We start from the raw sequence: 17,610 nt of genomic DNA, 5'->3' as shown, positions 1-17,610 counted from the left end.
AGAAGCTCGTGCACCGCAACGAAGAGTAGCCCCCGCTCACTGCAACTAGAGAAAGCCCGCACACAGCAACGAAGACCCAACGCAGCCAAAAAAATAAATAAATAAGAGGGTTAACATAAATTTTTAAAAAAATCATTTAAAAAAATGTTATATTCCTGATTCAGGGGATAGAGTGCAATATTCCATCCATCTTCTGCAATTTTCCTCCAAGCTTTAAATTAAAAGAAATATAGATCCCATGAGGTTGATATAACGATATTTTCAGATACAGTGCATACCAGGCCCAAACTCCTTAGCCTGGTATTGGAGATCCCAACACTTATCCTTTCCAGCTTCATCTGTCAGATCTTCCTTCCTTTCACCATCTCTGCTACAGCCTCAGCCATGCCCCAAGGTGGCACCAATAGAAATGCAACCTGCCAGGCATTGAGAAGCATCTCCCCACCAACAAGTAAGGTTGGTACGTCTGGAATGAGGAGCGTCAGGTAACCCATGAGCTTCAGCCTATCTAGGTGACCTACTCAGCCTTAGAGCAGGTGTTAGCAAACTATAGCCCACTGCTTGTTTTTGTAAATAAAGTTTTATCGGATCACAGTCATGCCCATTCATTTATATACTGCCTGCGATGGCTTTCTCAGTATAACAGCAAAGTGGAGTACTTGTAACAGAGACCATCTCTGGTCCTCAAAGCTTGAATCTTGGCCTCTGAATCTCCAGGCACTCAAGCAGGTTGTCAACTACTTCTGTATTTTATAAATACCCTTTTAGAAATACCCTTATATTTATTTAGGAGTGGACCAGCTTCTCTGTCCTCACAGCAACCCAGAGAAGCTTCATCATTTAGGATTTTGGTACCCATCTAACCCAGATAACTCCCTCCCTCCTCAGGTTCGACCCTTCCAATATTGACTTTCCCCAGCCTTAGATTTGAGTTCAACACCCTTTTGAAGGTGCCGATTCAAACTCTGGTAGAGACAATCCCCAAGTTTACTAGACTGAATTCTTTGAAGATAAAAACTATGTCTTATTTGCTTTTGTATCATATTAACTTCCCTAGGAACTTAGCATGCCACCTCACATATGGATCATATCCAAGAAAATACCTGAAAGAAATAAAAAGTTTAAGAGGAGGAAAGGAGGGAAGAAAGCAAGGAAGAGCTTGAATTCACCCTTTCTGTCCTCCTCTTCTTCAGTCTGTCCAAATCTAATGTTTGCGTTCATTAAGAAAAAAAAAAAAAAAACATGGCCAACTTCTAGTCTATATTCGTTGTAAGTTTCTCTTTCCTTATGATGACATTCACAGTTTTCAATCAAAGAACAGCACCCAACTATACACTCTCAAGACTCTTTACAGATACAAGTTCCTTTTAATCATTCTTTCTAAGAGGCTTCTCCCAATTGTTAACTAAGATTTTCAAAGGAAAAGGCCACAAGTTAAAGGCCTGCGTCCATTCTCTGACCAGAAATAAATACTCTTGGCTTCTTGCCCACATAACTTGCAGCAAATGCTGTTGGGTTCTCCAGGGGAAAACCCGGTTCCCTGTCTCCTGCTATACCCCAGAATCAAGCCCTTACTCTGATGTTCCTCTGTTTCTCTATAAGGCATGCTCGCACACTTACTTCTCACCTTCTCCTCAGCTCCAAGGCTCTTGACGAATTATTTCCAGGCCCTCACTTATTTGTCTTATGCTTCCTTCCCAGCTGGATTGATTTATTTGTTTAGATTCCTCTCCACCCCAACCCACCATCATCTGCAGAGTGGGGGTAAGGAGACGGTCTGAAAGCTCTCCCCGGACCCCATGCTGTGTGAAGTCGAGCACCAGCCTGCAGTTTGTCCCTCCACATCAGATACAAGAGGTGACTGATGCTACACATCAAACATTCAGTTATCAAAGAGCCAGCAAGAGGGGTGGGAAAGTGGCATTAATGAATTGCAGCAGCACAGTATTATTCAAATAATTCAGCAAGTTCTCCATAGGCCTGCATCGGCAAGTCACAGCAAAGAGCCAATTTGCTACTGATGACTTCAGAAATGATTCTATTTATCAACAAAACCCTGAGCACACCAGAATAGCAACAGCAGCCTTAACCTAGAGACCTGGCTAAGAGGTAGTCCCTCTATGTCTGCTACTACCATTAGCAAGGTGAGTGATTATTATGACAGAGAACGCAAAAAGTCTCTTTCTCCCTAGGCAGATGTGTACATGGAATGGTATGTAAAAAGAAAGGAAGAGAGGGAGGGGGAGAGGAGGATGGATGGATGGATAGTAGATAGATAAATAGACAAGTAGATAGATAGATAGATAGGTAGATTTTTTAATCCAGATTTCATCTCCAGGAATGTCATAAAAGGTAGCATTTACTTCTCAGTCTTATTTTGCAGATGTCAAAACTAAGGAACTATAACTTGAAGGGACTTGTCCAAGTCGATGTCCACCAACAGAGATGGAGACAGAATTATAACTCGTAGATAAATTATCATTATTCTAGAGCAGTGGTTCTTAACCACAGGGTGATTTTTGCCCCGCAGGGATATTTGGCAAGTCCCAGAGACAGTTTTGATTCATGACTGGGGGGCAAAGGGGTGGATGTCACCAGCATCTTGTGGATTGAGGTCAGGAGTGCTGCTAAACATTGTATAATGCACAGGACAACCCCCCATGACAAAGAATTATCCAGCCAAAATGCCAAGGTTTAGAAACCTTTTTCTAGAAATGCTGTCAGTAAACTATGCCCCACTGTCTGCTTTTGTGGAACACGGTCATGCCCTATTGTTTACACATTGTCTATGGCTGCTTTTGTGCTACACCAGCAAAGTTGAGTTGTTGTGACAGAAACTGTATGGTCCACAAAGCGTAGAGTAATGATTATCTGACCTTTCATAGAGAATTGGCTAATCTCCATTCTATAGCATAGGTTATTATTGATAGAGACTAAAAGGCACTACTTCCTTGCTGGCCAGGATACGTGCCATACAACCGAAAGGAGCACAGTTCACATACTCCAAGGTAAATGGAATTGTACAACGCAGTGGTCCTGTGTATAGATTGGGTAGATAAGAAGAGTGACTTACAAAGACAGTGGAGATCTACTAGAAAAAGTTTCCTAGGAAGTCTTTCCATGGTCTCTTTGCTTGAGTATCCTTCACATTCATTAAATACACCAACCCTAAATGTCTACCTCAGGCTTATCCTGATGGAATATTAGTGCCTTGATAATAGATAGCCTCTGACTTGACGATGGGATTGTACTGGGCCTACCAAGACAAAAATGACAACTTGGAAATCAGTAACAGTAGCCATCATTTAGTGAGCATCAGTATCTGCCAGGACTTAAAGTGGAAATGCAAAAGTCCATCCTTAAAATTTACCCTGGGCGGGATTTCCCTGGTGGCACAGTGGTTAAGAACCTGCCTGCCAATCCAGGGGACATGGCCCGGGAAGATCTCACATGCTGTGGAGCAACTAAGCCCATGCACCACAACTACTGAGCCTGCACTCTAGAACCCGTGAGCCACAACTACTGAGCCTGCATGCCACAATTACTGAAGCTCGGGTGCCTAGAGCCCGTGCTCTGCAACAAGAGAAGCCACCACAATGAGAAGTCCATGCACCACAATGAAGAGTATCCCCCGCTCACTGCAATTAGAGAAAGCCCATGGGCAGCAACAAAGACCCAAAGCAACCAAAAATAAATAAATAAATAAATAAATAATTCTAAAAAAAGTTTTACCCTGAGCTTAGCTGAACATAGAAAGGGACATTTTCCTTTGTAGAATTATGAATGTAGAGATCATTAGAAGCAAGGGCTAGTGTACCTACTTCCTCTTTCACATCTTCAGAATCTGAGTCTTTGTCCTCTTCTTCGTCTCCATCATCTTCAAAATCTTCTGAGTGGGAAAAAAAAAAAAAAAAAAACAGAGGTGAAATGGATGAGGCTTCCCCTTTGCCTTGGATTGAGATTCTCGCCACCCAATGCTTAGTACTTCCCACAAGTCAGGGGCCATTATTAAGTGTACAGGATCCCAACACACGCTTACACTTATCAGATGTATAAATCACGCGCACATAGGTACGTGAGAGCGCTATATCATGACGTCTAAACTGCTGTCCCACACTGAATGCAAAATGAGTGCAGGATAAAATGACACATGAATACCATTCTGGCTTCCTTCACCCAATGTAGAAGTATTTACGCAACTTCTATGTAGAAGTATTTATGCAACTAACATTGCCAGAGTTTAGTGATCACATAGATGCCAAAGCTGTTGTAATGTAGACAGCACTTTGATTGATTCCCTAATTTTAATACGAAGGAACTGATTTAAAACAAAAGTCCACAGAAAGCACCCAGTGTCATTGTGACAAGATGATGCCTATGGAAAATCTGTTTCCTGGAAGGAGGACAAGGTTGAAAAGCACTAGTATCTTCTGACAAGAAAACCTTCTCGGAGATTGGATAATCATACTTTCAAGTATTCTAAAATGACTTGCATGGGGTGGCAAAACAGCAAAAGTTTGATTTCAGTTTCATCCTGAGGGCAAATTAATTCCAGAACCAGTCTGTATGGTGGAGGGACTCCATCATGGGATTGCAAATAGATTTTTAAAAATCAGCTGAGATGACTCTACAGGCATTCCATAGCTACCAGGCAAAGTGCCAACAGTTAATAATTAAGGACAAAATTAATAAGCTTGGTATTATGAAAAACTAGCTTTCTCATACATGTCTCTAATTACTTATTAGATAATCACAGTTGATCTGTTAAAAAAATTGATTCTACTTTCATCCACATTCCTCTGAAATATTATCCAAATGCAAAAGTTCATCATAAAGCTCATAACTATGAGCAAAATAAGTACAGAAGAACTACCCACATACTTTACCTTCAGTTAGAACACGTGGAGGTTCAGAGGTGGTGCTCCCAGGGGCTGGGAAGGAATAAGCACTGCTGGCTGTGACCAAGGGAAGTGGACTCTTAGGGTAGCATTGCCTCAGGATCTGAAGCACAAGGGAGATGACAGGCTCCAGACTTTTGTCATCCAGGCAGTTCTGAACAAAGAGAAGATCATATCAGACTCTGACATCTTGTGTGGAGTCCCTTTGCTATAATGTTATTTTAAGTAATGGATTACACTCAGCCTAAATGGACAGTAATAGCCTTAATGTAGAACATCTAATCTGAACATTCTAATGTAGAATTTTGTCTAACACAGGATCTGCTTTGGTCCAGTGTGTAATCTGCATTTTTATTTCTCTTTTACAGCTAATATATTATTGGAATGAATTTAGTCTGAAAATAGACTTCAGAGACTTTCAAGGGATGCTGCACCTAAGGTAAAACATTGTCCAGAATAGCTGAGGGAAGAGGAGGTAATGGCATCTTCCTTCAACCATCCATGTGTTGTTGTGAATTATTGCCTAAATTAGAGAATGAGTAGCTGAATTGATAGAAGTCTTACTTTTCTCTTTTAGCTATGATCTGAAGAGAAAAATATCAAGGAAAAAGATAAAATATGAAATCAGAAGAAAGACTAAGAGAATCCCAAGTACCTAAATCAAATAACATGCTTCTTCTCAAAGCCCACAGTGGTGATCTCTCTTGGTATCTACACAAAGCAAAGAAAAATTGGGTTTGCAGATGTAACATTTTGATACTGATGGAACATGACAAGACCCTTCTTTTCAGACACTGTGAAAAATGTAAGAACAAGTTTACTAAATTGAGAGACAGAGAGTTGGGAGTAGTCAGTATGTCTTTGGCAAAAATATGGCCATTTTCTGCAGTCTCTTAGTAAATGTTTTGTCTACTGACTTGATACAGAAAGTTGACTAATGTAAGCCTCCAGTTTGGTATTCCTAAGGGGTTTCCACTAAGCTCTAAGGCCAATAAGTCATAGTAGGAGATATGGAGGATGCTTAGAACATGCCACAGGGCAGTGACTGTCTACAATTATGCCATGCATGGTACCTCCAGGCCCACATTATGGGCTGCTCCACAGGAAAGAACATGGAGGAAAAACATTTCATAAAATTTAAGCCATGGATTCAAGCTACCCAAATGACTCCAAAGTAAAAAAAATGTAAGCCAACTTTCAAAACAGAAATTTCTTAATAAAATCAACAATGCTATTTCCGAGGAGGAGCTTCAAGATGGTGGAAGAGTAAGACGCGGAGATCACCTTCCTCCCCACAAATACATCAGAAATACATCTACACATGGAACAGCTCCTACAGAACACCTATTGAACGCTGGCAGAAGAACTCAGACCTCCCAAAAGGCAAGAAACTCCCCACGTACCTGGGTAGGGCAAAAGAAAAAAGAAAACAGAAGAATAGGGACGGGACCTGCACCAGTGGGAGGGAGCTGTGAAGGAGGAAAGGTTTCCACACACTAGGAAGCCCCTTCGCGGGCGGAGACTGCGGGTGGCGGAGGGGGGAAGCTTCGGAGCCGCGGAGGAGAGCGCAGCAATAGGGGTGCAGAGGGCAAAGCGGAGAGATTCCCGCACAGAGGATCAGTGCCAACCAGCACTCACCAGCCTGAGAGGCTTGTCTGCTCCTCTACTGGGGTGGGCGGGGGCAGGGAGCTGAAGCTCCGGCTTCGGAGGTCAGATCCCAGGGAGAGGACTGGGGTTCGCTGCATGAACAGCCTGAAGGGGGCTAGTGTGCCACAGCTAGCCGGGAGGGAATCTAGGAAAAGGTCTGGAGCTGCCAAAGACACAAGAGACTTTTTCTTGCCTCTTTGTTTCTTGGTGCGCGAGGAGAGGGGATTAAGAGCGCTGCTTAAAGGAGCTCCATAGACGGGCGTGAGCCACGACTAACAGCACAGACACCAGAGACGGACTTGAGACGCTAAGGCTGCTGTTGCCGCCACCAAGAAGCCTGTGTGCGAGCACAGGTCACTTTCCACACCTCCCCGCCCGGGAGCCTGTGCAGCCCACCACTGCCAGTGTCCTGTGATCCAGGGACAACTTCCCCGGGAGAACGCACGGCGCACCTCAGGCTGGTGTAACGTTATGCCAGCCTCTGCCGCCGCAGGCTCGCCCCACATTCCGTACCCTTCCCTCCCCCCACGGCAGGAGTGAGCCAGAGCCCCCGAATCAGCTGCTCCTTTAACCCTGTCCTGTCCGAGCGAAGAAAAGACACCCTCAGGCGACCTACACACAGAGGTGGGGACAAATCCAAAGCTGAAGCCTGGGAGCTGTGCGAACAAAGAAGAGAAAGGGAAATCTCTCCCAGCAGCCTCAGCATCAGCAGATTAAATATTCACAATCAAATTGATGTACCCTGCATCTCTGGAATACCTGAATAGACAACAAATCATCCCAAATTGAGGCAGTGGACTTTGGGAGCAATGATATATATATATATATATATATATATATATATTTTTTTTTTTTTTTAACTTTTTCTATTTTTCCAAGTGTGTATGTGTATGCTTCTGTGTGTGAATTTGTCAGTATAGCTTTGCTTTTACCATTTGTCCTAGGGTTCTGTCTGTCCATTTTTTGGTGTGTGTGTGTGTGTGTTTTGGTATACTTTTTAGTGCTTGTTATCATTGGTGGATTTGATTTTTGGTTTGGTTGCTCTCTTCTTTCTTTCTTTCTTTCTTTTTTATTATTTAAACATTTTTTTTCTTATTTTTAATATTTCTTATTTTTTATTTTAATAACTTTCTTTTACTTTCTTTTATTTTTTATTTCTTTCTTTCTCTTTTTCTCCCTTTTATTCTGAGCCGTGTGGATGACAGGGTCTTGGTGTTCTGACCGGGCATCAGGCCTGTGCCTCTGAGGTGGGAGAGCCGAGTTCAGGACATTGGTCCACCAAAGACCTCCCAGCTCCACGTAATATCAAATGGCGAAGATCTCCAAGAGATCTCCATCTCAACACCAAGACCCAGCTCCACTCAATGACCAGCAAGCAACAGTGCTGTACACCCTATGCCAAACAACAAGCAAGACAGGACCACAACCCCACACATTAGCAGAGAGGCGGCCTAAAATCATAATAAGGTCACAGACACACCAAAACACACCACCAGATGCAGACCTGCCCACCAGAAAAGCAAGATACAGCCTCATCCACCAGAACACAGGCACTAGTCCCCTCCACCAGGAAGCCTACACAACCAACTGAACCAACCTTACCCACTGGGGGCAGACACCAAAAACAACGGGAACTATGAACCTGCAGCCTGTGAGAAGGAAACCCGAAACATAGTAAGTTAAGCAAAATAAGAAGACAAAGAAACACACAGCAGATGAAGGAGCAAGATAAAAAACCCCCAGACCTAACAAATGAAGAGGAAATAGGCAGCCTACCTGAAAAGGAATTCAGAATAAGGATAGTAAAGATAATCCAACATCGTGGCAATAGAATGGAGAAAATACAAGAAACGTTTAAAAAGGAACTAGAAGAACTAAAGAGCAAACAAACAATCATGAACAACACAATAAATGAAACTAAAAATTCTCTAGAAGGGATCAACAGCAGAATAACTGAGGCAGAAGTATGGATAAGTGACCTGGAAGATAAAATAGTGGAAATAACTACTGCAGAGCAGAATAAAGAAAAAAGAATGAAAAGAATTGACGACAGTCTCAGAGACCTCTGGGACAACATTAAAGGCACCAATATTCAAATTATACGGGTCCCAGAAGAAGAAGAGAAAATAAAGGGACTAGACTGTGAAAATATTTGAACAGATTATAGTTGAAAACTTCCCTAATATGGGAAAGGAAATAATTAATCAAGTCCAGGAAGCACAGAGAGTCCCATACAGGATAAATCCAAGGAGAAACATGCCAAGACACATATTAATCAAACCTGCAAAAATTAAATACAAGGAAAAAATATTAAAAGCAGCAAGGGAAAAATAACATACAAGGGAATCCTCATAAGGTTAACAGCTGATCTTTCATCAGAAACTCTGCAAGCCCAAAGGGAGTGGCACATAATTAAAGCGATGAAAGGGAAAAACCTACAACCATGATTACACTACCTGGCAAGGATGTCATTCAGATTCAAAGGAGAAATTAAAACCTTTACAGACAAGCAAAAGCTAAGAGAATTCAGCAGCACCAAACCAGCATTGCTAAATGCTAAAGGAACTTCTAGAGGCAAGAAACACAAGAAAAGGAAAAGACTTACAAAAACAACCCCAAGAAAATGGTAAAAGGAACATACATATAGATAACTACCTAAAATGTAAACGGATTAAATGCTCAACCAAAAGACATAGAATGGCTGAATGGATACAAAAACAAGACCCATATATATGGTGTCTACAAGAGACCCACTTCAGACCTAGGGTCACATACAGACGGAAAGTGAGGGGATGGAAAAAGATATTCCATGTAAAAGAAAATCAAAAGAAAGCTGGAGTAGCAATTCTCATATAAAACTAAATAGACTTTAAAACAAAGACTATTACAAGAGACAAAGAAGGACACTACATAATGATCAAGGGATCAATCCAAAAAGAAGACATAAAAATTGTAAATATTTCTGCACCCAACATAGGAGCACCTCAATACATAAGGCAAATACTAACAGCCATAAAAGGGGAAATGGACAGTAACACAATCACATTAGGGGACTTTAGCACCCCACTATCACCAATGGACAGATCATCCAAAATGAAAATAAATAAGGAAACACAGGCTTTAAATGATACATAAAACAAGACAGACTTAATTGATATTTATAGGACATTACATCCAAAAACAACAGAATACACTTTCTTCTCAAGTGCTCATGGAACATTCTCCAGGATAGATCATATCTTGGGTCACAAATCAAGCCTTGGTAAATTTAAGAAAATTAAAATCGTATCAAGTACCTTTTCTGACCACAACAGTATGAGAGTAGATATCAATTACAGGAAAAATCTGTACAAAGTACAAACACATGGAGGCTAAACAATACAGTACTTAATAACCAAGAGATCACTGAAACAATCAAAGAGGAAATCAAAAAAAACCTAGAAACAAATGACAATGAAAACACGACAACCCAAAACCTATGGGATGAAGCAAAAGCAGTTCTAAGATGGAAGTTTAGAGCAATACAATCCTACCTTAAGAAACAAGAAACATCTCAAATAAACCACCTACCCTAACACCTAAAGCAATTAGAGAAAGAAGAACAAAAAAACACCAGAGTTAGCAGAAGGAAAGAAATCAAAAAGATCAGATCAGAAAAAGAAATGAAGGAAACAATAGCAAAGGTCAATAAAACTAAAAGCTGGTTCTTTGAGAATATAAACAAAATTGATAAACCATTAGCCAGACTCATCAAGAAAAAAAGGTAGAAGACTCAAATCAATAAAATTAGAAATGAAAACGGAGAAGTAACAACTGACACTGCAGAAATACAAACGATCATGAGAGATTACTATAAGCAACTATATGCCGATAAAATGGACAACCTGGAAGAAATGGACAAATTCTTAGAAATGCACAACCTTCCAAGACTGAACCAGGAAGAAATAGAAAATATAAAGAGACCAATGACAAGCAGATTAAAAATCTTCCACAAACAAAAGCCCAGGACCAGATGGCTTCACAGGCAAATTCTATCCAACATTTAGAGAAGAGTTAACACCTATGCTTCTCAAGCTCTTCCAAAATATAGCAGAGGGAAGAACACTCCCAAACTCATTCTACGAGGCTACCATCACACTGATACCAAAACCAGACAAAGATGTCACAAAGAAATAAAATTACAGGCCAATATCACTGATGAACACAGATGCAAAAGTCCTCAACAAAATATTAGCCAACAGAACCAAACAGCACATTAAAAGGATCATACACCATGAGCAAGTGGGGTTTATCCCACTAATGCAAGGATTCTTCAATATACACAAATAAATCAATGTGATACACCATATTAATAAATTGAAGAATAAAAACCACATGATCATCTCTATACATGCAGAAAAAGCTTTTGACAATATTCAACATCCATTTATGATAAAAACCCTGCAGAAAGTAGGCATAGAGGGAACTTACCTCAACATAATAAAGGCCATATATGACAAACCCACAGCCAACATCGTCCTCAATGGTGAAAAACTGAAACCATTTCCTCTAAGATCAGAAACAAGACAAGGTTACCCACTCTCACCACTCTTATTCAGCATAGTTTTGCAAGTGTTAGCCACAGCAATCAGAGAAGAAAAGCAAAGAAAAGGAATCCAAATCGGAAAAGAAGTAAAGCTGTCACTGTTTGCAGATGACATGATACTCTACATAGAGAGTCCTAAAGATGCTACCAGAAAACTACTAGAGCTAATCAATGAATGTGGTAAAGTAGCAGGATACAAAATTAATGCACAGAAATCTCTTGCATTCCTATACACTAATGATGAAAAATCTGAAAGAGAAATTAAGAAAACACTCCCATTTACCATTGCAACAAAAAGAATAAAACACCTAGGAATAAACCTACCTAAGGAGACAAAAGACCTGTATGCAGAAAGCTATAAGACACTGATGAAAGAAATTAAAGATGATACAAACAGATGGAGAGATATACCATATTCTTGGACTGGAAGAATCAACATTGTGAAAATGACTATACTATCCAAAGCAATCTACAGATTCAATGCAATCCCTATCAAACTACCACTGGCAGTTTTCACGGAACTAGAACAAAAAATTTCACAATCTGTATGGAAACACAAAAAACCCCAAATAGCCAAAGTAATCTTGGGAAAGAAAAACGGATCTGGAAGACTCTGGCTCCGTGACTTCACACTATACTACAAAGCTACAGGTATCAAGACAGTATGGTACTGGCAGAAAAACAGAAATATAAATCAATGGAACAGGATGAAAGCCCAGAGATAAACCCATGTACATATGGTCACCTTATTTTTGATAAAGGAGGCCAGAATATACAATGGAGAAAAGACAGCCTCTGCAATAAGTAATGCTAGGAAAACAGGACATCTATGTGTGAAAGAATGAAATTAGAACACTCCCTAACACCATACACAAAAAGAAACTCAAAATGGATTAAAGACCTCAATGTAAGGCCAGACACTGTAAAACTCTTAGAGGAAAACATAGGCAGAACACTCTATGACATAAATCACAGCAAGATCCTTTTTGACCCAGCTCCTAGACAAATGGAAATAAAAGCAAAAATAAACAAGTGGGACCTAATGAAACTTTAAAGCTTTTGCACACCAAAGGAAACCATAAGCAAGATGAAAGGACAGCCCTCAGAATGGGAGAAAATATTTGCAAATGAAGCAACTGACAAATGATCAATCTCCAAAATTGACAAGCAGCTTATGAAGCTCAATATCAAAAAAACAAACAACCCATCCAAAAATGGGCAGGAGACCTAAGTAGACGTTTTTCCAAAGAAGATATACAGATTGCCAACAAACACATGAAAGAATGCTCAACGTCATTAATCATTAGAGAAATGCAAATCAAAACTACAGTGAGATATCACCTCACTCCTGTCAGAACGGCCATCATCAAAAAAATCTACAAACGGGGCTACCCTGGTGGCGCAGTGGTTGAGAGTCCGCCTGCCAATGCAAGGGACATGGGTTTGTGCCCCGGTCCGGGAGGATTCCACATGCCGCAGAGCGGCTGGGCCCATGGGCCATGGCCACTGAGCCTGCGTGTCTGGAGCCTGTGCTCCGCGGCGGGAGAGGCCGCAGTGGTGACGGGTCTGCGTACCACAAAAAAAAAAAAAAAAAAAAAAAAATCCACCAAAAACTAAAAATAGAACTACCATACGGCCCAGCAATCCCACTCCTGGGCATATACCCTAATAAAACCATAATTCAAAGAGAATCATGTATCACAATGTTCATTCCAGCTTTATTTACAATAGCCAGGACATGGAAGCAACCTAAGTGTCCACCGACCGATGAATGGCTAAAGAAGATGTGGCTCATATATACAATGGAATATTAATCAGCCATAAAAAGAAACGAAATTGAGTTATTTGTAGTGAGGTGGATGCACCTAGAATCTGTCATACAGAGTGAAGTAAGTGAGAAAGAGAAAAACAAATACCGTATGCTAACACATATATATGGAATCTAAAAAAAAAAAAAGAATGGTCATGAAGAACCTAGGGGCAGGATGGGAATAAAGATGCAGACCTACTAAGAATGGACTTGAGGATATGGGGAGGGGGAAGGGGAAGCTGGGACAAAGTAAGAGAGTGTCATGTACATATATACACTACCAAATGTAAAACCGATAGCTAGTGGGAAGAAGCCAAATAGCACAGGGAGATCAGCTCAGTGTTTTGTGACCACCTAGAGGGGTGGGATAGGGAGGGTGGGAGGGAGGGAGATGGAAGAGGGAAGAGATATGGGCATAGATGTATATGTATTCACTTTGTTATAAAGCAGAAACTAACACCATCGTAAAGCAATTATAGTCCAATAAAGATGTTAAAAATAAATAAATGTTATTATTAAAAGAGGAAAATAAATATGTTACTTAGCCCCCTCATTCCCCCAGAAAAGAATGTTATTTCCCCTTCCATGTACTCAAATAATACCAATCAGGTATCCTGAACCAACAGCAGGAAACACTCTCCAAGGAAAATAAATTCCTTGAGGCTATTTTATCGCTGGGACTGGTCAAATAGTTTTAAGTGCTTACTGCAAAGTATGAGTATTGGAAAAAGAGAGAACTGAGCATGGAGGATGAAGAATGGTAAGGTAGATGACTGATCAGAGATAATGCTCTAAGCTTCAACCTTAGGAGGTAGTGAGCCAAGTCCAAGCCAGGAAACTCAGTCAAAACTGCCAGCATTTTGGAAGCCAGGTCTGTCTATGATTGCCATTGGTACTCTTGCTGATGATGGTAACAGTGTAATGTTTTACTTGGTGTGGGATTATTATGCATTATAGACAATCTGATCCTCTGAACGTTTAAAGGATGCTCAGAGGATCTGTGCAAGGCTGTGGGACCCAGGAAACAAAGAGGTGGGGTTACTGAGAGAGAATCATGGCAAGCAGTGGCCTCAGCAGGAAGGCAAAGAACAATATGATGGGCGAAGTCTGTGGGAAGGACTCAAAAACAGTTCTTTCTCAGTCACTCTCATGCCCAGTAGGCTTGCAATTACACCACAAGCACCGATAAAAACAGTAAAGGACAGTGGTTTTCAAAGTGTGACCCAGACCAGCAGTATCAACATCACTTAGGAATTTGTTAGAAACACAACTTCTCAGGGTCATCCCAGACCTACTGAATCAGAAACTCTGAGGATGGGGCCCTTGCAGCCATGTAGGTGGCTTTGATCACAGTTAACTTAGAGAACCTCTGGTCCAGTGGACAGAAATACGGACTGTTGAGTAAGACCATCAGTTTCAAATCCTTTGAAATGTTGAAATCAGAAAGTCTGCATGAACTGCTATGCCAGCCCTAAGCCATAGTAAGCATTCAAGACAAATCTCATTCCCTCGTCCTCTTCCTCCTCCTCCTTTATTTTCTTCTTCTTCCTCCTCTTCTCCTTCATTTTCATTGTCATCTCCATCAGTTGCAGCAGCAGCAGCAGCAGTAGAAGCAGCATGATTTGCAGTAGCTACTGAAATGACATCACTAGATCCAAGGTTCCCCATTTGGCCATCCTGTGACTTACGCATCTTCTCTGGCAGGAGAGGGGAGAGAATGGATGGGCAGCTCTAACTCCAGCACAGCTGCAAGGGCATCTGTGCTCAGAGCACTCAGCCCAGGTGCTGGGAAGCTTTTCAGGCAGGAGAAACCTGGCCACCAAGTGCAGATTCTGCCTCTGCTCACATCCTGCTTCCATTCCCGACAGTAATTGGAGGCTGGGAGCTCATTGTAAATTTGCTTAATTGAGCACTTGAGGTCTTTATTGTCCTGCTGAGGAACTGCTTCTAAAAGTCTGCTTCTGGGCTCACAGCCCCTTTCATGCCTGTGCTTCACTTGGTATTTTCTCCACTCTCTTCTTGTCATAGACCTGTACCTCTGGGATCACCATCTTTTCCCTGTATTACTCTTTTAATTGTTTTTTTTTTAACGCAGATCAGAAAAATAGTCAATAATGCAGAGGGCAGGGGGCGGAGGAGCTGGCTAAAGCACACAAGCCAGAGTTGGGGGATTCTAGGCATCAGCAATACGGGGGGAGTTTCACCAAGGCTGGGAGAGATTCAAGATTTGGGGGACACAGGCTTACAAAGGATGGTGAAGCTTGGAAACATTCAAAGCACTTCCTCATCCAGAGGAATAGAATGGAAAATGTAGCTATTTCATGACCGAGAAGCTCTGAAAGCTGTAATGATGGAGAGAAACCCAGAGGCGACAGCAGACAGAAAATTAGATATTGGTTTGCAGTGCAGTATTATGTTATTGTTTAGAGGAGGGGAAAAAAGCTTTTTAAAAAAAATGGTTAGTCTACAGATGCCGTGGTTGGAAAACGGCACTCTCGTTGACCGCTTCATTACCTCAGATGTACTCAGGTACAGAGAAATTGGAGAGTGTCCAGAGAGAAGCAACGAGACCAATGAAAGTAGTGCAGAGACTGACTAATACGAAGACAGCAAGGAACATGATGTGTGTGAAACACGGCTGCCTCGGCCCCAGGAGAGGTTTGGTGAGCAGATGATGGGTATTTGGGAGATGCTCACATCATCCATGGAGAACGTATAGGTAGCCTTGCATGATGGTGTTTAAATTAGCCCTAATCAAGTGAAATTTAGGAATTTGTTATTTGGTTGAAATCCAGGAAACCCTAGACACTTATTCCACTGGGGTGCAGGTAAGTGACAGCCCTTATAGGTGCTACTCCTTGTGCCTGGGATGCTCTTCCTCTTAGAGTTGGCATGACTGACTCCTTCAATAATTCAGGTCTCAGCTTAGGTGTCACCTGCTCAGAGAAGACTTGACCTCTCTAAGAGAAGGTCAAGTCTCCCTGCATATGTAAAAGTCACTGTAGACCTGTGCCCTTCCTCTGTTGATTTCACAGAGCAATATGAAATTATCTTCCAGATTGAATTCTTTGCTTCCTTAGTGTCCAACTCTCTGGTGGAATGCTTGCCCCAAAAGATCAGGGGTCTCGTCTATCATATTCACCACTAGGTCCCCAAAACTAATCATTATTCCAATAACCATTCACACTCATAAAGCAGTTAAGTCATGGCAAGAACCCTGCTAACACAGACATGTCTATGTTAACTTATTCAGGCCACACAAAAACTTAGATTTTATCATTTCTATTTTTTTTAAGAAGAAGAAACTTGAGTCCCAGAGAAGGTGGGTGACTTCTCTAAAGTTGCACAGCTATAGGTGCTAGGGCTGGGATCTGAAGCCAGGTTCTCTAGCTTGAAAATCAACACTCTTAATCACTGCACTACCCAGTGTGTACCCAACTAATACGTATTGAATAAATGAGTCAATCAGTACATAAGTGAGTGAAGGAATGAGGATTTGAGTCCAAAACATCTGCCCAGAGCAGGAAGCAAGAAACGTATTGAGGTTTCCCAACTTTAGTGAAGGTGAGTCCTAAATGACGGCCTTCAGGAATCATCCAGATGTCATCCAACTGCAAAGATAATCCCCATGCTGATTACCTGTGTGGTGCTGAAAAGGATCTCCATGCCCTGAGCTGCCAGGAAGGCCTCCCTGCCAGACCGGAGGTTGGCAATATGCCTGAGGCAAAGCAGAAGCGCCCTGCGGATCAGCACGTAGGAATTGGTCGTGTCATGGCTGTGCCAGTCCTGATGCAGCCTGAGCAAGATGGTGACATAGCCTCTGTTCACTGCCCTGCGGCTGTTAGACTCTGAAACCAATGGGAAAAGACAATGTCAATCACAGGCTGGCCATACCTGCCTGAGGATGTCCCAGTGTACCTCCCACAAGATACTAATTCATCATAAAGGAAATGAAAATAACTTTCCATTGGAGAAAAGTGGCAGATATCACCTTCATCAAGTGACCAAAGTCGACATCAGCAGATAAGATGCCCTGAGAAAGACACACCATCACTTTAGCATCCTTTCAGCATCGCTTCTATGATTTTCCCGCCCCAAAATGCATAACCTAAATGTTACTATGAGGAAAATCAGCAAACCCAAAATGAGGGACATGATGCAAAATATCCAATCTATAATTTTCAAAAATGTCAAGGTCATGAAAAGCAAAAAAAAAAAAAAAACAAAACAGGAATTGAGCTAACAGAGACTAAAAAGACATGTCATGTCAGTATGGTATATAATTATAATTTAGATCCTGGACCAGAAAACAATTTTTTTTCTTTTGCTACATAAGGCATTAGTGACGCAATTGGTAAAATATGAATAGTGTTTAGATTAACCCATAGTATTGTATAAATGTTTATTGTCAGATTTTGATAAACTATTAAATGTTTACATAAGTGAATATTCTTGTTTTTATGAAAATCACCATTGTGAATGTCTATAACATTCTCAAATAGTTCAGAAAAAGGATAATAGTGTGTGGGGAGAGAGAAGAAAGGAGGTGGGGGGAATCCACAGGATTTCCATTCCTCTTTCCTAAGCCTCAGTAGACTTGGGATATTGTCATTTGGGTTGAGCAAACTATAAGGCTTAGGTTGAAAAGGAGAGGACCCTGAGTGACAGAC

At 41.4% G+C, this 17,610-nt stretch overlaps 1 protein-coding gene across 1 annotated transcript in view; it reads right to left on the bottom strand.

The window, feature by feature from the left end:
• The window catches only part of AGBL1 (AGBL carboxypeptidase 1), a 707,098-nt gene that overhangs the window by 599,732 nt on the left and 89,756 nt on the right, over window positions 1–17,610 (bottom strand). Inside the window, exons 5-7 of the mRNA XM_060096125.1 lie at window positions 16,580–16,788; window positions 4,887–5,052; window positions 3,822–3,889 (exon numbers count right to left, since the gene is read on the bottom strand). Coding sequence (XP_059952108.1) covers window positions 3,822–3,889; window positions 4,887–5,052; window positions 16,580–16,788 — 443 coding nt within the window. The remainder of the gene's footprint in view (window positions 1–3,821; window positions 3,890–4,886; window positions 5,053–16,579; window positions 16,789–17,610) is intronic.

This window comes from Mesoplodon densirostris, chromosome 4 (assembly GCF_025265405.1).
Source record: "Mesoplodon densirostris isolate mMesDen1 chromosome 4, mMesDen1 primary haplotype, whole genome shotgun sequence".
In the NCBI taxonomy this organism is placed as follows: domain Eukaryota; kingdom Metazoa; phylum Chordata; class Mammalia; order Artiodactyla; family Ziphiidae; genus Mesoplodon; species Mesoplodon densirostris.
The sequence above is the reverse complement of the archived record's forward strand: the minus strand, read 5'-3'. Positions and strand labels throughout refer to the sequence as shown.